General features: G+C 38.1%; 1 protein-coding gene across 3 annotated transcripts in view; it reads right to left on the reverse strand.

The window, feature by feature from the left end:
- Positions 1 to 375: 375 nt before the first annotated feature.
- LOC145296687 (leucine-rich repeat-containing protein 34-like) overlaps positions 376 to 25,078 on the reverse strand; it is a 272,980-nt gene continuing 248,277 nt past the window's right edge. For all 3 annotated transcript variants that reach the window (XM_080142644.1, XM_080142643.1, XM_080142645.1), the window contains 6 exons: positions 17,433 to 17,561; positions 15,189 to 15,326; positions 12,616 to 12,734; positions 9,594 to 9,746; positions 7,996 to 8,125; positions 376 to 625 (listed from right to left, as the gene is read on the reverse strand). In XM_080142644.1, coding sequence (XP_079998770.1) covers positions 401 to 625; positions 7,996 to 8,125; positions 9,594 to 9,746; positions 12,616 to 12,734; positions 15,189 to 15,326; positions 17,433 to 17,561 — 894 coding nt within the window. In that variant the 3' untranslated portion in view covers positions 376 to 400. The remainder of the gene's footprint in view (positions 626 to 7,995; positions 8,126 to 9,593; positions 9,747 to 12,615; positions 12,735 to 15,188; positions 15,327 to 17,432; positions 17,562 to 25,078) is intronic.

Here is a 25,078-nt window from a genome sequence, read left to right on the forward strand (position 1 = left end):
ATAAAGGTTTATTTTTATTAATTACTAAAGTAAAGTTTATTTTTTATGAATTAATTAAATAAAGTTTTATTTTTATGAATTGCGAAAGTAAATGTTTATTTTTATGAATTACGAAAGTAAATTTGATTTTTATGAATTACAGATGTGCAGCAGCAACATATTACACATAAATGAAAAATGCCACTGTAGAATTTCCACGGGTTCCACTAGTATAGATAAACTTCAATCATTTTTGGAGAAATAAAGAAAATTCGGAGTTATTTCCCTTTAATTTTTTTAACTAGTTTTAATCCCTTGCTCTTATTGGAGTGACTGCTATTTGAATTGTAATCTGATGCTAATAGCATAAGAAAATATTAAACAAAAACAAAAACATAATAATTCAAGTTGTTTACTTAATTTAAGTTAAAGATCTAACATCAAAGTTGAAGGCCGGCATTTTTTCAAAACCGTTGCCATAAATCTGAAAGTAGGGGACGTCATCTCCGTAGCTGGGTGCCCAGTAAAAATGACGGTTAGGGTGGTGATTCAATTGGCCAAAGTACCACAGGCGGTCCACTTCATAAGGCATCACATCAACATTTTCCGTGAGCAGACGGTTGCGTTTTAGAAGTTCGGCAAATGCCTACAAGTAAAAAGAAATAAATAAAGGAAAATAAAAACAAGCACCAACCATTAACATCAAAAATGGTTTAAAGTTGTTGCATGAATGTAGCAGTCACTGTTCTAGAGTAAAATGATCTACCCTTTTCAGGAATAATGGACTTACCCAGAGACAATAGATATAGTCACATCTAATTAGCGATTTGTGGTAGTTATGCCCCCCCCCTGAATCATGAGATGTATTTCTGCATCATACTTTTGCTAATACACTTTTTTGTTAATTATACCACCATGTTTGTCTCAATTATTACCGGTTTGCAAGGCCACAACACTGGAATTCGAAACTTACCCTGCTACAACAGTTACATAATTACAATCTATTTTTTCTTTCCAAGAATGTCGCCTTTGTGCTTAAGATTGCAACTGCACAGCCTACCTGCAGGCTACAATATGGTTGGTTTTAAATTCAATTTGAACAAGTACTTGTCATAAACCATCCTCATAAGAACTTTGTCCATTCCTTTAATCATTTCTAATCCTCTCATAATATTCTTCATCATTCAATGGCAATTTATCCATCTCATTAACTTTTATCTTTGAGAGGTTTTTGGCATTAATAAATTAGTAATATATATGTATATTATATACTAGCAGTTCAGCCCAGCTTTGCTTAGGCCCTATGTACTGTTCATAATTTTATGTGCATATATATATATATATATATATATATATATATATATATATATATATATATATATATATATAAAAAGTTTGACTCATGTTCAGGTAGAAAAAGCCGCTTCCCAGGTCGGCAGTATTTGCATGAACAGTCGCTGAGATGTCAGAAATTTTCTGTTTCTATGTCTATCCTTGTGGCCATGTCACTAGTAAGGGTGCTGGAGGTAAACATTTCATCTGTCCTGACGTTACCCGCCTGATAGTCAGGGACCCGAACATTGGATTAACCACTAGGGATGCTGTCCTATCAGCAGGTGCAAAGTACTGGGGCTGCTGTATTGCTATTTTGTGAATGGATTCTGGACCATGCACTAGTTTCTGATGGGGCCTCTTGATGCCATACTAGTGGGTAATTGTTATGGCTTTACCTTATCATGTGCTACAAAAAAAAAATCCTGTCTTTTTCTCTCTTACTTTCCCTCTCTATCCTACTCTAATAAAGTCTGCCGACCTGTTCCACAAATCCCAAAACCTCAACATGAAATATCTTCAGAAAAAAACATGAATAAACCTAGAACCTCATCCTCCAATGTAGACTCGTACTACCATGTCTCCTTCTCCAACATCAGAGGTCTACGTTCCAACCTTCCAGAGGTTGAAACCCAATTACAGAAGACGAAACTGGACATATTGTTCCTAAGCGAAACTGGCATAGGGCCAACCACTTCCCTAGATGAGTTCATAATTAAAGGCTTCTTTCTTAGAAGTGCACGCCTGTGGAACTCTCTTCCATTTGCCTGTTTCCCACCTGACTACAACTTGGATGTCTTCAAGTCCAACATAAACAAATTCCTAATAAACTGCCCCCTTAAGTAAGACACTTTATTAAATCTCTATTACTAACAATTACTACAATATCATCCCATTGATTACTGTACACGCAATAACCCTTATCCCTGAGTGGCTCCGGGCCTTGATAAGTGGTGACTATCATGTAAAAGACAAAAAAAACCTACATTTAACATTTTAAGTGCTTAGATCCAAAAGTGACGGAGAAGTTTGGTAGAGTTTGCAAAGGTCAACTCTTTCAACTTTGACCTCTTGGCAGCCAAATTTTCACCCAAAAACTGATTAAAAAGCTTGCTGCATGTCTGAATACCCTTTATGTAAAATTTCAAATGCTTAGATCCAAAATTTGCTGAATAATTTGATAGAGACCACAAAGGTCAAATCATTTGAACTTTGACCCCTTAGTACCCAAATTTTCGGGCAAAAACCGATTAAAAACCTTGCCCTTTGTCTGAATACACTTTATGTAAAATTTCAAATGTTAAGACCAAAAATTGGCTGAGAGGTCAAATTTTTTTAAAATTTTGACCTCAATTTTGACCCCTTAACATTTATTGTTTTGGATTTAAATCAAGTTAAAACGTTTGATCTATGTCCAAGGAACCTACATCTAAAATTTCAAGTGTTTAGACCTAAAATTGGCAGAGGAGTTTGGTAGAATTTTCAAAGGTCAAATCATTGAATTTTGACCCCTTGACAGCCAAATTTCTGGCCAGAAAACCGATTAAAAAAAATTTCCGAAATCTCAATACCCCTTATGTCAAATCTCGAGTCTGTAGGCTGATAGAAAATTGCTAGAGTAATTTGGTACAGAAATGTAGACATACAGACAATTTCACCTATATATATATATACATATATATATATATATATATATATATATAACCTCTGGTCTTGATAAAGGGGAGACTAAAACTTGCTAATATGGTTTCAAATGATCTGAAATAACAGCAAGGAGAGACTTGATTCCAAATATTTCTCATATGTTATATCTCCCCTCTTTTGGAAATAATGTACTATTATGAATATCTCCAGTATCAAATAATCCTTATACACTGTGAAATTTACTTTATATAGGGAAACCAAAGAGGGGAGATATAACATATGGGAAATATTTAGAATCAAGTCTCCTCTTGCTGTATTTTCAGAGCATTTGAAACCGTAGCAGCAAGTTTTAGTCTCCCCTCCAGCAAGGCCAGATGTTTTGGAGAAATATCAGATATTTTGTAATTCATATGCAAAACTACGAAAACAAATGACTATGATTGAAGTATTGGTAAAGGTGTAATATCTTTTCACCCACAAAAAATTCTTTTAAATTACTACTATTATAAGTTTTCGAGAGCGCTGAAAACAAAAACAACAATTAAAATCCTAGAAAACGAGTAATTTCAATGATATGAATAAACTTTAGTTTAAAAAAGTGGGGGATCACTTTTCTATATTAATTCAATGTAAAATAAACACCCACTTCACAGCCATAGTGACCATATAGTGGGGGCTCATTTTACGTTAAATTAATATAGAAAAGTGATCCCCATTTGTTTAAACAGCAGTGTGCGACCATAAGGGCAAATTTCACATATACCACTATACAATTCAGGTCATTAGCTTTCCAACGAACCTTCATTTGTTAAATTCTTATTAATAGTCACCGATATTTCAAACTTATAAAATTGCAAAAAAAAGTGGTATATCTATATAATAGTGGCCTGGCAAGGCCACAAAGGGAGACAACAGAAGCAGCAAAACTAAAGCTGGCCTGCCAGGACACTATATATACAAATGTAGGCAAATCTGGGCATATTTTACTGATTTGCAGATATAGGTTCTTTTTTACCAATTATCATAAAATTTTAACCACGGAATAATATTATAATCTTCAAAAAGCAAGCCTGTAAATTTTCATATAGTTTTGTCCCGTAGAACCAAAGATATGAGCATTTTAATATTCAATTTGGCTACGAGTATATATATATATATATATATATATATATATATATATATATATAGAGAGAGAGAGAGAGAGAGAGAGAGAGATACTTCTTGTAATCAGAGCATATGTAATTACTAAGGCTGTAACAACAGCATATTCTTTTCATTGTTTTGACTCTTAAGTATATATCCATTAATATTTTATATAGTTTTATATAGACTGATGTAGTTCTCGGTTGATTGCCTGTGTCTTACTGTGTCGCATATATACTTGAGAGTCAAAAGAATGAAAAGAATATTCTGTTGTCACAGCCGTAGTTATTACAGTATTTGCAGTTTATGACCACTGCTATTGCTTTGCTAGAATTTTCAATTTAAATGGAATAGTTATAGTATGTTTGTTTTATTAAATTCTTGATAATGGCTGTCAATTCAAAACATTATTATTTTAATATGGTTCATATTGAGGTACTACTGTAGTTTTGCAGCAAGCATAGTTTTTTTTTGTTTTGTTTTTTTACTTTTCTCGTGCGAAATTGGTATATAAGATATCAAAGAAAGTAACATAAATAACATTATGTATGGAAAAAAATAAAGTTATTTATGTGTATTTTCGTTGGTTTTGGTTTACATGGAAAGAATTTGGCAATTTATGTTTTTAAATGCTCCCAATGCAGCAGCGACCCTCAGTTAAATATTAGAGATTAATTCTTTTTTCGAATATGTGGTTAAATAATAAATTATTAACTATTCTGTACTTTCAAAAGCAGATTGTTAACTAGTCTGTACTTTCATCTAACAATTTTTGTGGTTAAAGTCGTTTCACTGCTTTCAAAACTCATGACTCCAAATTCACATCCATCTCTGCAAAAAGATCTCATTACTACACTAGACCTACATAGATCTCATTACTACACTAGACCTACATAGATCTCATTACTACACTAGACCTACATAGATCCCATTACTACACTAGACCTACATAGATCTCATTACTACACTAGACCTACATAGATCTCATTACTACACTAGACCTACATAGATCTCATTACTACACTAGACCTACATAGATCTCATTACTACACTAGACCTACATAGATCTCATTACTACACTAGACCTACATAGATCTCATTACTACACTAGACCTACATAGATCTCATTACTACACTAGACCTACATAGATCTCATTACTACACTAGACCTACATAGATCTCATTACTACACTAGACCTACATAGATCTCATTACTACACTAGACCTACATAGATCTCATTACTACACTAGACCTACATAGATCTCATTACTACACTAGACCTACATAGATCTCATTACTACACTAGACCTACATAGATCTCATTACTACACTAGACCTACATAGATCTCATTACTACACTAGACCTACATAGGTAAATGTCACAAGACCCACCAGCATAAATCTAATTATTAGACTGTTTTGTCTTCTTTTTTTGCCAGTGACTGAACCCTATGTACTGCATAAAATCAAAGGCTTGTATCAGTTTTAGCTATTATTTGCTTACTAGCAGGGGTACCCGGCGTTGCCCGAGTGTTTGTTTCCGGGACGGGGGGGGGAGTTTTAAAAAATGTTATGGTAGGTAAGTAGGAAGGATCAAACCCGGAGTCATGAGTAAAAGTAGGAAAATAAAGTGTGAAAAAAAACAAAAAAAAAAAAAACATCTGCAACGTTAACAGTTCGGCCACCAAGAAAAGTCCATTCCAGTTGTTTAGGAAAAGAAAAAAAAAAAAAAAAAAACGACTACGGTAGGTCGGCGCGAACGTGAAAATATAATGTGAATTGTCCAGCACGCTAACCACTACGCCACAGAGCACTGCAGCTTAGTTTAGTGATTTTAAATAACTTCACATGAAAGAACTACGAAGCCAAACTGGTGTTCTCTTCTCAACTGTTCCTTGTGAACGATCCCCAAACGGTGTTAAGTGGTGGCAGGGGGAGGAGGAATTTATTAGAGAGAAAATATTTTACCACTTCCATTGATCTTAACCGATTTTGGCCGTGACTTCTCAGCAGAAAAAGTATAGAAATCTAAGATTATCGAGGAATTTGAGAAATAATAAGCCTATAACACACCTCAGATATTGTTCTGCCGTTTGTGCATATTATATTTGCATGAAATATATTGATTTTTAATCCTATTAATGTCAAAATCAGACGGGAAAAAATGAGTTCATTTTATTTATATAGAGATGAGCAGTGACAGGCATAATATATGTAGATGGGGTTTATTAATATACCTCCTTTTTTAATGTTGGAAATATAATTGTTTTGTTTTTGTTTTTTTGTCCATGACCGAACTCTACATACTGTACAAAATCAGAGGCTTTTATTAATTTTTAAGTGTTATTATTTGCTTATAAGCAGCCAGGCATTTTATCACAGAATACATGTGGATGAGTTTTATAAACAATCAAATGTTAAATTCTACACACTGCCACCAAAAACTCGCAACTCCAAACCTCATAATAATATGTAAATAATGTGAATAATACTAAGCATCTGTTGCATTAGCAAGAGTATTCCTTAATTACGTGAATCAAATTCTGCTGAAAGTCCAAAAATTAGGCAGGGAGCTCGTTCAGTAGCTGTAGAGATTGAATTTGGTTCATATATGAGCAAGTCAATTATGTGTTAAAAGTAGTTTTTTCTTTTTGTCTAAAATGAGAAGTGTTTCATGTTATGAAATTAAGTTTCATTATCAAAGGCTTTGTTTTAAAAGGGGAATGAGAGACACCATCTTTGTTTTGCATTCGTCAATTATATTCATAATCTAGAGGGAGCGGCTATTATTTCTCCAGAGAAGTTTCATTTGGTGAACTGTAATAGCACAAAATATTAAAATTAAACAATAACGGATACAGGTAAAAAAAATTTGTTTTTACAAAGGAGTCACCACTTATTAAGGTCTGGAGGTCATTCGAAGATAAGGGTTAATGAGTGTACAGTAGTCATGGGACAATATCATAGTAATCGTTAGTAGTGAAAATTTGGTAAATTCGATTACTTAAAGGGATGACTCATCAAGAACTTGTTTATGTTTGACTTGAAGATGGCTATATTGTAGTCAGGGAAATAGAAGAGAGTTCCATAGGCATGCAGTTCTAAGAAAGAAGGTTTTACTTATAGGATCTACATTTAGGCAAATATAAAAATTAGGGGAAATTATTGTTAGTGATTTCAGCTAGATGAGTGTTTTTCATGAAAATTTGACAAAGGGGGATCATGATGGGTAAGTCCCAGTGATTGATGAGAGAGTGATAGTAGAGATTTTTGTTTAAAGTTATTGAAAATTGCTGGGTCTTTCTGCCTTACACCCCCTCTCTTACACTGGAACTCTCTTTAGAAAGAGACTTTTCTATCACCGGTTTTCTGTTTTGAGCAAAAGTACGGCCCTCTATCCATCCGAGTTTGGTCTTTTATCCCTTTGAAGTCTTGGGAATTCTCAGTTAGTCTCGCTTTTTTCCCAATAAAACCAACCACACCACCACCGCCGCCGTCGTCTCCTCCTCCTCCTTCTTCTTCTAGCCCCCACATATCGACAACAGACAAAGACCTTCTGTCTTTTAGAGGTAATTACATTAGAAGTATTACTTCTACAGTTATGCTCGCTTCCTCTAAGTATAACTGATTCATGAGAGTCAGGTATGCCAGAATCAATGTAGGAAATTTAAAAATCGAATGAAAGTGACTGTTAATATCCAGAAACATGCATCAGCTATTAGTAGGAAGTGTGATCATATTGGAGTTATATTTAGCACTTAGTGTCCTATAAAGACTAAATTTAGGAGAGACAGAGATCATTTTATAGAAGAAATAATTATATCTGTTTTTATTGTTTATTATTTATTTATATTTGTGCCTTGTTACTCATGATTCCCACACAAAGGAAGACTTACCTTGCAAGCATCGGGATGGAATTCATTTCCCCAAATGAATAGAGCTGACAGCCTTCTGTTGAACTGTTTGAGGGTTGAAATAAGAGAAAGCAACCCCTCTTTGCCAAACTCATTGTACACAAGAATAAGACTAGAGAAATAAAAAAAAAAATTTTTAATGTTAAGAATATAAAGAAAAAACAGGTTTTATCTTTTATTTATTGACCAACAAGAAAGACCCGACATTGCTTGGGATTGAATGAAGATCACTATTATGTACCTTTTCACTATGCTCATAACATCATATTATTTCTTGGTTTTTACTGACTCCCCTCTCGCATTTCATTCCGGAAGTAGCTGAAATGTGGGAAAACTCTAAATTAATATCATATACATATCGTTTAAATTTCATTAAAATCAGATATAAGTATTTGAAGTTTTAAACGAGTTCTGTCCCCAAGCGTCACTTTGCATGTGGTTATTCAGCACATACAGGATAATATAGCAATTCAAGACCACTTCCATTGTCTTCCTATAAGAATTTTATACATATGATATAAATTTCATAAACATAGGGTATATTTGAAGTTTAAAAGGAAGTTCTGTTCTGATAGCCTCTTAGGTTAGGAGGGCACTTAGAGATTTGGGACCAATTTCATTGTCTTTTCCAGAAAATTTTATGAATGAACTTTTAGATTTTATGTAGATTCTTTAACCCTTATTTCTATAGGAAACACACACACACGCACATGCACATTGAGTTTTATATAGAGAGAACATAAACATTGATTGGTCATTGGTTATTTCTCTTGTCCCTTTAATGGTCGTATGTATTGAAAGAAACACAACGCGTTTCTTATTTGTGGAGACAGTCTTTATTCATGGAGTTTTCATACTCTGAAAAAGTTTTCAGCATGCAATCCATTTCTGATTTCTTTCTTTTTTTTTCTCTTCTTCATACTTCTTAGATGATCAATCTTCTTCGAATCTTGCTAATTGCTTTCTAACTGCTTTAACAAACTACCCCAACTATACTTTCAACCGAACTCTTCAAACATGTGTGTGTCCCTCCTTTTTATATTGGGGATGGGGTGTGTGTGGGTGATCTTCGACCGGATTCATCTGCAAGCCAATGTGTCCACAAAAAGTCAGAATGGTGTCTTAATCTTTTGAACCCATTGTACTCAACTTTAATTGTGCTATTCATATCATGGACTCTATAACGAACAAGCCTTGTTAAGATCCCAGCACTTTTCATACTCATTCAGTGGAGGTCTGATTAGTGCTTTCCCTCCTCAGTTCTTCTATCTTTCTTGACTCTTCACGACTATTTTGTGTGATCGCAGCCAAAGCTAATGTCTTTTTTTGAGTTTCAGTTTTCCTTTTGATTCCAATTTCTCTAAGTTTTTTTTACATGTTTTTTGTGGCGATTAAAAAGTTGGAAAGAAAATATTGCATAAGTATTTGCAAATTGAAAGTAAAATATTATTTGGAAACCATTTTAAACTACTTGTAAAAAATTAAATTAAAAAAAATATTAAGTAAATAAGATTTTTTTAGGGAATAAAAGAAAAAACACACTAAAAAAAAATCATCAAGTTTCGGTTGCAAAGACTTACGTTTCTAAAGAAGTGTTTTTTTGCAACATTTCTGTAATGTATTTTACTCCAGGATCTTTTATTCTGTTGTAACCAATATCCAGATACTCCAGGGTGTTACTGGCCAAAATAGCCTCACTCAAAACTTTGGCGCCATCCTCTCCAATTCGATTACTGAAAAATTAATTCCAACTCTTAAAATACCCAGTATCGGATCACATTAGTAAGAAGAAAAAAAGAATGAGAAAGAAGTTTCTTTCTACTCTATGATTATTTTCATGGAAGATGCTCAACTGAGCTCAAATATTTGGCTTCTTCTTGTAAGGCATTCACAGTAAGAACTCACTTTGTTACCACAATGAAAAAAAAATTCTCCTTTATTTCTGAATGTGTCCAATATCAGGTGGAACTTCTACAAACAGAACTTCTTCGCAAGCAATTTGCATATGCGGATCATGTTACCACATGACTGCTTCCATGTAGATTACAACATAGTCACTTTCCAATCCGATGTCAACAGATTCCTGCTATGAACCATTCCCCAAATTAATTTGAGCTTGGTCCACTTTATAAATCTTTTCCTATCCTCTCATAATGTTCTTCATCTCTTAACTCAACAATCATTCCACCTCATTAACCCTTATCCTCGAGTAGTTTTTGGCTTGATAGCGGTGATTCTTTTTAAGTAAAAACAAAAACGGAAAACATACTTCATAAAATACCTATCTACGTTAATAAAGATTTCATTTATCTAACTAATGTCCTTCTGTCTCAAAAGATAATAGATATCTCTGAAAAGGGTGCATGAATGATGAAGATTTTGTGGTGAAACAAAGGTTTCACAATTTCAAACTGCATTTCTGACCCAGCATTGTCTAAGACCATTAACAGAGAGAAATGTCAGAATACACATGCATACAAATTCATACACACATACATTCTCTCACTAACAAATCAGGCACACTAAAATACACACAGACATATTATCATGCCTATTTTTATTTACATGCATATAAAAACCATCTGCCACCAGTTGCAATGAACATACCTGATACATTCTTTCTTAATGACAGCATTATACTCAATTATTTCTTACGGTGCCATCTGAATCAAGTATATGCACTTAATTTTTTCTTACATGAAAAACAACCCTTTCACTCAGAAACATTTCTTTGAACCGTCTCTAATCTTGACAAGGGTTGGACTAAGTGCAGGTTAAAATGATACAAAGTTTGAAACATAAAAGAGTTCCTACAAGCGATAACCAGGAAGAGATGTCATGTGAGGTCAAAGAGGTCAAAGTAGAGCAAAACAAAGACATGTCAGGACATGGCGCACGATGATATGGATATCAAGGTTGACAGAAAAACAGATGTATACGAGCCCTTTCTAGTCTCGCACAAAAACACGCGTTCACATCTCAAGCCATTTTTCTTGTCATACACATACGCGCACACAAACATATGCGCGCATGTACACACACATAGATATATTCACGTTCATGTACATACACTCACATTCACGTGCATACACACACACGCTAACGTACACACATGTACGCACACATGGGCAACGTCACTTCCCCTTTGAAGAAAATCCACACATACGTAAAAGACCACCGGAAACAACTATAAAAGCAAGAGACCTGATCTGTTTCCTCCTTTTTGATTCAGCTTCTGGGCTGAGCGGTCGACGGACCAACTGTTCCCTTTTGGGGCGCGCGCGCCTGCGCTCCTCACATCACCTGCTACTATGTTTGGGGCAAGAGTCAACAGACAGTACGTACACCTTACACGCTTTCTATCTCCATGGCCTGGATTGACTTTCTCTCCGTCTCTATACAAAAATAGACTTTTCCTCTCCCCAGCTAACAGTGAGAGACGCGCGCCAAACTGGATTGACTTTCTCACTCTCCCTCTCTACAACAATAGACTTTCCCTCTCACCAGCTAACAGCGAGACGCACGCTAAACTGGATTGATTTTCTCTCTCTCTCTTTCTCTCTCTCTCTACAACAATAGACTTTCCTTCTCACCAGTTATCAGCGCTTCTCACCAGTTATCAGCGAGAGATGCACGCCAGACTAAACACGTGCTGTACCCTTTTCTTTCATTTGTTTCTTCATGAAAAAATAAATTCTAGTTCGTTTAATTCAATTGAACACGTTGTTCATTTCTTTCTCAAAACAATTCATTTTTTGTATTTTGTATGACTGAGGGATATATATAATATATCCACCAGTCCTCTATTGATGTTTCAGATCAGATTGCTGTAATCACTGAAAAGAAAACTTTGATAATCACTAAAAGTGAAATGCCCACAGTAAGATCTTTGTTTGCTGTGTCCACTCATTTATCCTGAATTTCTTCTTGCATAAAAAACAACTATTTCACTCTATGAACATTTATATTATATTAACCCATTCCTTGGATACTTTAAACTCTCATTCGTCACAAACTTTATCTTCCATTGTCTTAACAAGTTGATGAATAAAATTAATTAACATTTCTAAATTTTTGAGATGAGGACTGGTTATTTGTATTATTTAGATTCTTCGGGCTACTGTTCTCATCTTGAGTGTTATTTTTGCAACGTTTCTGTCAATGTAATCTCCAACCTTCTTCAGGTGTCGAACTCAGGAATCTTTCTGTCAAACTCAGGAATTTGTTGTAAAGTGATATTCTCCTAAAGGTTGAAGGCTCAATCCTCAGTGTGGGCGATTGAAAAATACAATTGCAAATTACTTAGGACCTCTATCTAATCATGGCTGAGAGAACAAGAGCATGATACCCCTGTGAAGTAAATAAAGGGTTCCGTTCGAAATTCCGTGCAGATTCTCAAGTTCAACAGAAAGCTTCTCGAGTTTAATAAGGTACACTTGTGAAAAATGACACTAAAGATGAGAATAGTAGCCTGAAGAATCCAAACAATGCAAAGATTAATTAATTTTTGAAAATGTCTTATCAGAACCAAGATAATCAAGGAAATTCTTTCTTAGTTTTGCCATTATTTTTACTATTTCTCTTTGCAATATGAAAACCAACCTGCTCAGATTGAGGTGTGTCAGTGTTTTGTTAAAGGCGAGGGCATCTGCAATTCTTGTGGCTCCAAAATCACGAATATCTATTTTTGCCAAATTCAGTTCCGTGAGTGTTTTGTTGCTCTGTTGAAAGAAGAAGGAAATAATAATTTTCACTTTATTTTTTTCATGTTTCGATTTTATTTTACTTTTCACTCTATATACGTATACATAAATATATATAGAAAAAGGTTTGTGTTGACTGTAACCTTTTTACACAAACATTACGCAAGTATAAATCATTTAGAATATCTGCATGAATATAATTACACGTGATAGTTAACTAAAGATGATCATCCCATAAGAAAATCGAAAAAACTAATAGGGAATTAATTAAAATGAATGTTTAAAAGAATGTGCAAATTAGCTACATCTTTTGCTAGGGAATGCAATTCCACGACCCATATATAAGAAAGTTTTTGTTTTTTTTAAATAAATAGAAAAAAGGGTTTTTAATATGAATATCAATACACAAAAAAAATTATAGGAATATCTATATATAATGAGGGCATATTTATGCTAGTGAGTCTCTTGATTCTTTATATATTTACTTGCTTGTTTTTTTTTGTGGATACTTTAAAATTTTAATATTTTTAGCAGGTGTAATACTAGAGTGTTATTCTAGGAAGCCAATTTTCATTTAACCTCCATTGCAACAATAACAGTCCAGCCTCTTTTGTGAACTAACTTGAATGCACACCACGAAACGGTGTCTTCTTTCACTTGGTACCTTTTCAAAACATCAAGGTTAAATTTTTTTTAAAACTCATATCCACCCCAAACGAAGCAAATTACCATTGAGACATAAGAGGCTACTGTGAATTAGAGACTATGCCTACAGAGATACTCTAAGTAGGGAATTGAGCAGCAAGCTGTTTGTTCACATTACATTTAAATGTCTACATGTTAGTACAGCCGAGGAAGCAGGATACAGGAAGGGAATTCTAAATTTGTCAGGTTAAGGTATAGTTTAAATAGTATCTAATAGATTTGGGATTTCTAGTTGGTTAATCAGGTGAATTGATGTTTCTGAATGTTTTAGATGAGGAGTAATTATTCGTATTATTTGGGTATTTTGGACTACTGTTCTCATCTTGAGTGTCATTTTCATAATAATGTAACTTCTGGCCTTTTTCAGGTGTATCTTGATAAACTCCGAAATCTTTCTGTTGCACTCGGGAATATGCACAGAATTTCGAACTTTTTTTATTTAATATACGGGAGTAGCATGTTCTTGTTCTACCATTGGATAGAAATCCTAAGTAATTTGTAATTACATTTGCTGGTCGCCCGCACTAAGGATTGAACCTTCAACCTCCAAAAGAGTGTAACTTAAAACTGAATTTTATTACTATGCCACAAGTCCTTGCACAAAGGCCCATAGATGATAGAATTTTTTATTCTCAAGTGATGGCATTGGAGGGGGTTTTGGAAAAGGAGGGATTAGTCTGTGAGGGTGTTTTATGCTATATTAGGTGTGTCTGCAAATATTATTGGAGGGGGCCTGTTGCTGAATCTAGGTCTAGAGGAGGCTTGTCCACATTTATTATTTAATAGAGAATTTTTTTGGAAGTTATAGTAATGTAGTGGATGGGTCTGTGGGGTAACGGGGCATATGTATTCTTTGGAAATTATCTTCGTTGTTTTCTTTCTTTTTTTAACATACTATTTTATTCTATTTGAGTTTGTCACATTGAAAGATTGGATGAGATTTCTTTGGTTAGTAAGTGTAGAACAGTTGCGCTATCAGAGTCAGTTGGCAAGGGAAAGCCAAGAAAAACATAAGAGGAAGTGATAAGGATGGACTTGAATATAAAGAAGGATAAATAAAGACCTTGCCAGAGATAGGTTAGTTTGGCAATCAATTTCTGAAACCTGTCCAACACATGCCAGCATGTAAAACAGACAGTAAACTGAATATGATGATAATTATCATCACCATCTTCAGCATTAGTTTAACGGCTGTTTTACATATAGTAATCACGTTGACACACCGGTTCCCATCGGATTACCGAAGTTAAGCAACGTTGAGCTTGGTCATTACTAAAATGGGTGACCAATTTGGGAATTTCAGGCACTGTATGTAGGAGGATGTCAACACCTCCCTGCAAGAGTTGTAAAAACCTAATGTAAGTATCTCCCCCAACGGGGATATACATGCAACTAGGGACCGCTTGTAAATTTCATACTCCCATGAAACTCCCTCCTTTGGAGGAAGCCAGTTGAACCTGACTAGAGTTAGTGCCAACCGACACTTTACATATCATCATCATCATCATCATCATCATCATATTCAGCTTACATTTATTATTTTGCATGCTGGTATCGTCATCATCATTTTATCTGGCTGCAACATTTTCCTAAGAAATTGAGCCTATATCACTGTACTTTAGGGAGGTTTTCAGTTGACAGACATAAACCTACATACAATCAATGTATACACTTTCTCCTTTATTTGAGAGATAATAATTTTTTAATAATTTTTTAAATTATTACAAACGAAAAGTAAACAAAAAGACATATAAAGCACTCAGTTACCTTCAACAGTTGACCCATATGCACCGTGACACATTCGTGATCCTGACCTTTCAGCAGAGGTCGACTGATGTTCAATCGAAAGAGGCTTGAATTAGTGGACTGCAACACCACCGCCAATGCAATGATGCCGTCAATGGTCTGAAAAGGATTACAGATAGGGATTGATATTTAAACATGAGCGTACACCCTCTGTCAAAAATAGCCGTAAAAAATATTATCTTTGCCCACTCATTGCACTAATAACTACAATAACGTCGCATTTACACAAGGTGCTTTTGTTTTAGAGGTGATGAACTTTAAATAGACAACTATACTTTCTTTAATTGCTGATTTGGCAACTTTCGGTTATTTTAAGTTCGGCTTGGTTTGGCAATTCGTCATGAAGAGACTGACAATCAAGCAGTGTTTGCAAATTGTAAATGATACGATCGATTTAATGAGAGAAACATTTGATGTATGAATAATTTTACAAAATGGATTTGTCAAATGGTCACTTCGTTTGAGCGGACCTTATTAGATTATTTTCTTTAGGAATATGTAAAGTTCCATGTCTACATTGATAAACTCGACACAATAGACCACTTAAAAGATAATATTTGGGGTGTTATTGCCGAAATACAGCTTAATTTAATGCATAGAGTTGTGAAAATGGAACCTCTAGATTACGTCGTATGTGCACAAGATGCGAATTCATGTACCCGAACTTATAGTTAAATTATAAATGCAAAAAAATAATCTTTGGAATGAACCACATATTTGTATAATAAAAATATTTTTTTTGATTTATTTTAATTTAAATATTGCCACCTCTAAAATTAACACCCTTATATATATATATATATATATATATATATATATATATATATATTATGATGATTGCAACGTCTTGTCAGACGAGTGCCACTCCCTTAGACACTTAAAGTCCATTAGCCCAAAAATGACTTTTTTTTTAGTCCTACCGGTGAGTTCACATGCTCAAGCAGGCATGACACTGAAGATGGTCATTGAAATTAATTATTACATGTTTCTAGCATTTCAAGCCTCCATGCGTCACGACTTTTCCATCGCCACAGGACCACTTTTATAGACATATGCCTGAGGGAGTATCTATACACAGATGATGTTACAGAGTCTTAGCTTTGTACGATAGCTAAGTCTCTCTCTTGGTTCAAAATGTTGAGATCCAGCAACAAGCAAGAGCAAGATAGCCAGTAACAAGTTAAACTGCAGACCAGCTTTATGCGGGTACTGGTCTCTCACTTTATGGTTTTTTAAATCAGATTTGCTTATATATATATATATATATATATATATATATATATATATATATATATATATATATATATATATATACAGGGTGTCCAAAAAGTCGCTGAAGGGTTTTGAACTTAAATAGATTCTTTATTTTTGATGATATCTTTCTGTAATTTTAACGCAATCTAAGATATTGGGATTTTTTTTTTTAAATGCAAATTTCAAACAATTTTTATTTATGAAAAATAATGTCTTTTAAATGTTGCCGATTTTCAGCTTCGCATGTTTGTGCTCTTTCCAAAACATTATTCATGACAGATTGCAGAATCTCTGAATTGCAATTTAATTCCCTTATTTCCTTCCTGATGTTTTCCTTCAATTCTTGCAAGGTTTGGGATTTGATGTTTCGAGGTCTGCCAGCTTGTGGAACAAAATAAAAGAACTAGATCTCATGCTATTTAATATTTCATGTGAGGTTGTATGGCCCAAAAGAGAGAGGAAGTGTGATTCTTATCCAAGAGATACCGGAGTCACCATATATCAATGCCCAATGGCCACTTGAAGATAAGAGTTAATGAGTTTGTTAGTTAGACGGTGAGACAACACTGTGATGATTGAAATTGGGAAAAATTTGGTTATTTAAGAGGATAGCTCAACAAAATTTTGTTTATGATTATGCTGTAGTCAACTAGGAAACAGCTCCAGCGTATTGTGTTTCACAGATGGATATTTCTTAGAAAAGAAGTCTGTTCATGGAAGCTTCATTAGTTTTAGGTACACAGAGAAGGAAAGGGAAATTATTGACAGTGGTTGTAGTTAGACGAGTTTTTGTTGTGAACTTTTTACAGGGGGGGGGGAGTATAAATCGGAGCTCAGTTGAGCATCTACCATGAAAATAAGGATAGAGCATAGAAAAACAAGCAAAATTTCTTCTGTGAGAATAAATGAATGGATGAATAATATACACAAGAAGGTGAGATATTATTTTACCTGGTCAGTGTGTCCAATATCCAATCCCCTGAGGCCCTTGTTAATCTGCAGAACCTGGGCAAATGCAAGGGCTCCTCTTTTGCCAATTTTGTTTCCATTCATTATAAGAACTCGAAGAGTACTGTTTCTCTGATCAAAATGAAAAAAGGTGTACAAACTTGGGTAAAAAAAAAAAAGATATGTAGATACGAACAGTCTGAAACAGATAGATAAACAGATGTTAATTGAGATTGTCAGACTGACTTCCTCATCCGACAATCTTAATCAATGAAAACAACTCATCTCAAAAATACAGACAATTACTAAACAGATGTTACATATTAAGGATCCCCATGTCAATAGCGATTAAGTTAGCTAACGTGAATTTTGACAGGGGTCACATTTAGTGCATGTTAGGATGACCTCAATTTGCCACCAGAATCGTTCCCAGAGATGAGTGACATACGGTTGAGGCGGGGGGGGGGGCAGCGATCATACGCTGTAGGCAAAACAGAAACAGCAAAGTCAGTCAGAAATGGAGAGTAAAGAAAGAAAAAGTAATTCTCATCTATAATGTACATTTAAGCTTGTCGCTAACTATCAAAAACGAAGAAAAAGATTGAATGAATTAAACATAAAAGTCGTGTGAAAGAAGAGAATACTAAACGTTTGTATGAAGAACATTTTATTAGTGAAAACGGTACACATGTGCGTTTGATAAGCAATTATTACCACTTGTGTGACACTTACGTCACCCGCGCGTCGTCCAGTGGTGGAATGACCCCGGTTGTCGGTTTTGATGTTTCCTCAGCGATGATGTCACGGCCGGTTTCCTAAAACAGACTTGTCATGCAAAAACAATGGAAGAGACCAAGTCAATAAGCGTTTCTTTTTGTTTAAACTTCTTTGTATTCAATCAGGGTACAATCGCAGTTAGCTGTTTAGTTAGGGACTGGCCACTTGTTAACTGCGAGGTTTTCTCTTCTCTCTCTCCGACAGACAACTCAATTATCTACTTGACAGGGACAGTCGATGGGGGAATCTACGTTCGTCGGACCCAAGGAAGCAAGGCTCTCTCTCTTACTCTCTTACTCTCTGACTGTCAATCTCTAAAGGCTCGCTGCTTATATTGTGGGGGCGTGGACTGGGTCTCTTCCCGTTTCAGGTCGTTGGCCAATCAGAATTAAGGGATCACTGTCCGTCAAATCTTCGCCAGGCGGTATATACCCAAAAAAGGAGCTGCCTTTCTTTCTCTGTTGGCATTCGGTTGTTCCCTAATGGAATTTGACAGGACATAAAAACAGAAATGCCTAACTTAATTATTTTTGAGAGGACATAAAAACCGCTGAATCCAATTCCACAAAGGCCACGCGCCTGTTCAATAGGGTCACGTGTCGCCCCGCTGTTCGGCGACTGTTTGCCCCTGTAGATCGGAATTTCATTGGTATCCTCGCCACCCACGGGCTGTCATGGCCAATTTAACGTCATCACGTTCTTCCACCATAAGCTACGATCTTATCTTTTTTTTTCTCTTCTTTTCGTCGTTTACAGCTGCCTGTGTTCCCTTTCTTTTTCCACGGGTTCACCGGCGGTGAACTTCACCGCTACTCTTGGCCTTTTGGTCAGGATCAAAGTGCAGCATCTGTTCTTCGGATGCCGCACTTCCATTTCTTGTTCTCTTTCGGTGGAGGAGAAATCCTTCACGACTGGGACAATTCTTATTTTTGTACCCTTGAGCGTCTCTCATTCCACTCCCCTCCCATCGACATGTCTTTTACATCGTAAAATACACCTTTTGCCAGGTGAATTGTTTCTCAGATGGCTGGATTGCCAACTGCACTGACCGTTTCAATGAGAGAGAGAGAAGAAAAGGGGGAAAAAAAAATCGCAAATCGTGAGCCAGCCCCTCTTTCGAGAATATATTAACCGTATGCCAAAAGAAAAGTGATAAAGTCTCTGGAGTTTTAATTGTTCGGGTTAGTTGTAAGAAACAAAACACAAAAAAAAAACAGAGAAAAAAAAACAAAATAAAGTAAAAAAAAACAAAAACAAAAAAAACAACAACAAAAAAAAAGAAACAGGCGGAATGAAAGGAGGGGAAGAAAAAAAAACGTCTTGGTTGTTAGGAGAGTGTGGGTGTGTGTGTTCCCTCCTCTTCTGTCTCTGTTTGTCTTAGGTTTACAGGTGTAAGATGGAAGTGTCATGGAAGGAAAAAAAAAAATTCTTTTTTTTTTTTTGTGTGTGCGCGTTTTCACCTTTGTTTATCTTTGGTCTGCAGGTGTAAGATGGAAGTGTCCTGCAAAAAATACTATTTTTTTTTTCTTTTCTTGCTTGCTGTGTGCGTGTGTGTGTGTTTTCTCTTCTGTTTATCTTTGGTCTGCAGGTGTAAGATGGAAGTGTCATGAAAAAATATTTTTTTTTTTTTTTTTTTTTTTTTTTTTTGCTGTGTGCGTGTGTGTGTGCGTGCGCGTCCATAGGTGTGTTTTCTCTTCCTCACTGATTCTCCCGCTACTTTCTTACAATTTTAAGGGCCATTTTGGGCGGCCCCCCGAACGGACTCGTCCTCCGCTCGTTCCACCACGCCTGTCACAACCGGGGTTGCACCGGCCGGCCCCCTCCTTTCGCTCAGCTGCTCGGCCGCCTGTGCTTCAGTGGTGCGCATCCCCCCCCCAGTGCAACATAGCACTGCAGTGCCTGTCTAACGAGGTCCACAGGCTACCTTAAATCATGCAGTCGCTCAACCCGTATTTTCAATAACACGTCTCTCAACCTTCCCGGGGCCACTATGCTGGGGGTACAGGTTCCCCGATGACAACACCCAACTGCGCACACACACGCACACCTTTCTTTTTTCTCTGGCCGCTACGCGTGGCTGGCCGTTGGTATTCTCATCTTCATCATCTCCCCCCTCACATCCTTATCCAGCTATCTGCAAATTAAAAACACTCTCCAGATTTTCTTTTCTCACACCTCATTGAACAAATCCTATCCACATATCCATCTTTCTTTCTTTTTCTCTTCCTTCCCCCACCTCTTCCCTTTCCTTTTTTTCCTTTCTTTTTCTTTCTTTACTTCACTTGTCCCATAAGCATTCTCTCACTCGGAACAAGGTACAGCATCTGCCCTAACGCCACACCCAACATGCACTATTCTCATCCAGTGAAGGAGAGATCCTCCCCGACCGAGGCAATCCTGCCCTTCAGTCCCATAATTTGTCCCAGCAGCGCCATTTTGGTCAGAGACCAAGTGCAACAACTGTTTCAATGCTACACTAACAATATTCAATCCCCGTCCCGTGAAGGAGAAATCCTTCTCGACTGAGCATTTCTAAATTTCTTTTTTTTTCAAAACAGAACAATATCAGCACCGTTAGTTTCTTTAAGATATTCTACTCGACAGTTTAAATTCCCCCAAGACACCCTCGCTCAATACGCGACTTTCTCGTGCTAAGTTACTCTCCCCTTTGGCCAATTTACTCACTGCGAGATACTTCTCAATTACTTATAGTTCTTTTCTGCTATTTACGGCGCCCCTCCCCCTGAAGCCTTCCGTTTTAGTCCCTAGCTACCTCCAAGGTCAGTCCGCGACACAATCTGCCAACAGTGCGAACACATGGGGGCCCTCCATGCATCCACAGAGAAAACAGCTGCACCACATTTAAACCTGGAGATGTCGCTCCAACCTCCCGTCTCTGTCCTACTGACCCCCACTGGTCCTTGGTGGAAGGACGTCACACTACTCCTGGGACAGGGAATCCCCTGCTCCCCTCAACGGCAGCCTCGGTTCACCTCTCCCCATTTGCTGGAGCCAGGAGATGGGTATTGGACACTCTTCATCCCCTTCGTTCGACTCCTCAGCTGACTCTGCGGTCAACTGCCATTCCACTCTCTTTTCTTCATGAGCCGCGCCTACTCTTCGTGACCTCCCACAGCTGGTGGAGTGGAACCCTGAAATCTCCCGTTCCAACCTTCCGTCCGTCTCTATATTTCTAGGCTCTATGGAGGTCGTCTCTCTTGTCTTAAACCGTCGCTCGGTGTCGTCCCTATAGTCGTCAGGAACTCTGTCCTCATCTCGCGTTTGACTACCCCCGGGATTCTTTATCTTTTTACCCGTCTCCCTCATCCAAACTTGGTCACCCTGTCTTAACTGTCCAGTAAACGCTGCCTTTTTTTTCTTCTTGACCTTCCTGGTCCTATTAGTCCTATCGGCCGTCGCCTTGAGGACCGTCCCTGATTCTCGGACTACTGGATCTGTAGGAGTTACTCCCTTCTTATTAACCCTATACGTCGCTACCCGTTTGACTTGGGACAATTTTCCTCCCTGTTCCTTGGTGCTATCCACCTTGCCCATACAGGTCCCGACCGTTCTTGGGGAAAGCCTCCTGTTGCTGTCAGCTCCCATAGGGAGAGGGACAGACCTTGTGTCACCTAGTGGTATCTTCACCCCTCTCACCGTTAGCGCGTCTGGATTAAAACTCAGCGTGGCTCCCCTCGCTCGGAGCCAATCCTCTCCCAGAATCATTTCGTTGCATAGCCCGGGTACCACATACAGGGGGAAATTCTCTTTCTTTCCGGCCACTCGAACGGGTAGCCATACCTTCCCTGTCACCGACATCCAGCTACCGTCGGCCTGACTGAGCCCCACATCCGACGGGTACAACCTTCTCCTCCCTGCCACAGTCCGACAGACGTCCACGTCTATTAGGGATATTATCGCTCCGGTGTCAACCAGAGCCTTCACCTGCGTGGCTCCTATCGTCACATTACAGGTGAGTTCTCCCTTTTTTGTGAGTGGAGGGAACACCTGGGCTCTCCTCTTTTCCTGTTTCAGGGTTCTCTCCTGGTACCCCGCTCCCGTGAGCATCGCAACTTGTGACAGTGGTTTCTTTCCAACCCTACCTGTCTGCCCTACCTCTCTTTCTCTACAGATTCGCCGAGGGGGTGGGGTTTGGTTCTGATTCCCTCTCCCCAGAGGATCTTTCGCCCCCGGGTGGCTTTTTCCTCGGTCAGGACAGTCCCTCCTAATATGTCTCGGGTCTCCACACCGCCAACACCTGTGGGACTGGTGGCTGTAGGAGAAACGGTCAATTTTACCTCCTCTCTGACACGCGTTCAGTTCGGTCTTTACGATGCCCACTCTTACTCCCCCATTATGTCGGGGTGTCTTCTGGTGGACAGTGGGGCACTCTCTCGACCTGTGGCCCTCGCCGCCACAGTTCCAGCACACCAATCCAGGCTGGCCCCGGGCGCGTCCTCCGGCCCCATATCTCATTCTGTTCCCCAGTTCCCCGCTCCTATTTCGCGACTCCTCTCCCCTTATTCTTTTCTGCAACCACGCATAGTTCTTAGCTAGTTTGCGTGCTTCTTCTAGAGTGTCTGGGCAACTCTTTAGCACCTCTATCTTGGTCGCTTCGTCCCGCAATGCATCTACCATCGTGTCAACTAGCATTGCTTGGGTTGTGGGCATCTCGCGGTGTTCGGACACTGGATACGCCAGGACCGCCAGTTCCTGCATGCGGTCGACCAGTTCATCCACGCTCTCCCCGTTGGCCATCTCTATTCGAGACAGCTCGCGCACCGCCTGCACCATGGTCTTTTCGCCGGCGAATTTACTCTTAACCTGATCGCGAAAATCAGACCAGGCTATGCTTGGGTTGCTTTCCAAGCATTTACATATATATTCTGAGGCCGCTGCAGCACCATTTCTCTATCGGTCAACCCGTATACTAATCTTTTTTTTTCTATTATCGCCAACCACTCCTTGACTCCCCTCGGGTCTCCCCCATATGCGGGTACACTGATTCCCCACAGTGGCCGCTCCATGGTCATCTGCAGCTCAACAGTCTGCTCTGACCCTTCCCCCATCGACTGACCCGCCCCGAGTCCTCCCTGAGAATACATTATGTTATTATCTATTTTTTTTTCACTCTTACCACTCCTCGCCCCCTACAAGGTGTAACAGCGCCCAACACAAAACACAGACAGCCGCTGAAAGCAAAGCATACAAAAGAGGGAACCAGCAAAAAAAATGGACTTAGCCGGTCTGATGCACTTGTGTTCTTCTGGCTGGTGAATGAGAATGACCAACGAGCTGTTCAGACTTTATAATCAGTTGATTAAAGTTCGTCGTCTGGCTTCACTCGTGACGTTTTTTTTTGTTTTTTTTTTCTTCTTCTTTTTTTCTTTTTTTTTCAAGATGCGCTTTGGTTTCGAGTTTACTTTCTTTCCTTTTTTCTTTTTTTTTCAATTTTGGCTTTCTCTCTTTTTCTCCCTCCTTGTTTAGTTCGTTTTCTTTTTCTTTTTTTTTCAATCTTTCAACTTTCCATTCCCACTCTCACAGGGAGATCTTATGCCCTCGAGAGAGAAAGAAAAATAAATTATGTGCCCGTGGAAATTCGTTCGCACGTTTCCTACCGAAACGAGGTATCCTGGTCACGGCACCAGTTATGTGACACTTACGTCACCCGCGCGTCGTCCAGTGGTGGAATGACCCCGGTTGTCGGTTTTGATGTTTCCTCAGCGATGATGTCACGGCCGGTTTCCTAAAACAGACTTGTCATGCAAAAACAATGGAAGAGACCAAGTCAATAAGCGCTTCTTTTTGTTTAAACTTCTTTGTATTCAATCAGGGTACAATCGCAGTTAGCTGTTTAGTTAGGGACTGGCCACTTGTTAACTGCGAGGTTTTCTCTTCTCTCTCTCCGACAGACAACTCAATTATCTACTTGACAGGGACAGTCGATGGGGGAATCTACGTTCGTCGGACCCAAGGAAGCAAGGCTCTCTCTCTTACTCTCTTACTCTCTGACTGTCAATCTCTCAAGGCTCGCTGCTTATATTGTGGGGGCGTGGACTGGGTCTCTTCCCGTTTCAGGTCGTTGGCCAATCAGAATTAAGGGATCACTGTCCGTCAAATCTTCGCCAGGCGGTATATACCCAAAAAAGGAGCTGCCTTTCTTTCTCTGTTGGCATTCGGTTGTTCCCTAATGGAATTTGACAGGACATAAAAACAGAAATGCCTAACTTAATTATTTTTGAGAGGACATAAAAACCGCTGAATCCAATTCCACAAAGGCCACGCGCCTGTTCAATAGGGTCACGTGTCGCCCCGCTGTTCGGCGACTGTTTGCCCCTGTAGATCGGAATTTCATTGGTATCCTCGCCACCCACGGGCTGTCATGGCCAATTTAACGTCATCACGTTCTTCCACCATAAGCTACGATCTTATCTTTTCTTTTCTCTTCTTTTCGTCGTTTACAGCTGCCTGTGTTCCCTTTCTTTTTCCACGGGTTCACCGGCGGTGAACTTCACCGCTACTCTTGGCCTTTTGGTCAGGATCAAAGTGCAGCATCTGTTCTTCGGATGCCGCACTTCCATTTCTTGTTCTCTTTCGGTGGAGGAGAAATCCTTCACGACTGGGACAATTCTTATTTTTGTACCCTTGAGCGTCTCTCACTTGATACCTTTCAGAAAACTCGGTCAGAGACATCTTGGTCCAAATATTGGCCAAGATTCTTGTTCTGTTTATAATAAAAAAAATAAACAGATACTCAAATCTTCACCTCTACAGGATCAAAAACCCCTCCTGGCAGATTTGCTTGAAAGGACCATCCTCAGTGAAATATGTTTAACGCACCTGGATAAAGGCCATTACTTTTTTCAACAAAA

Source organism: Euprymna scolopes, chromosome 17 (genome assembly GCF_053919585.1).
Source record: "Euprymna scolopes isolate OS-2025 chromosome 17, ASM5391958v1, whole genome shotgun sequence".
Classification (NCBI taxonomy): Eukaryota; Metazoa; Mollusca; class Cephalopoda; order Sepiida; family Sepiolidae; genus Euprymna; species Euprymna scolopes.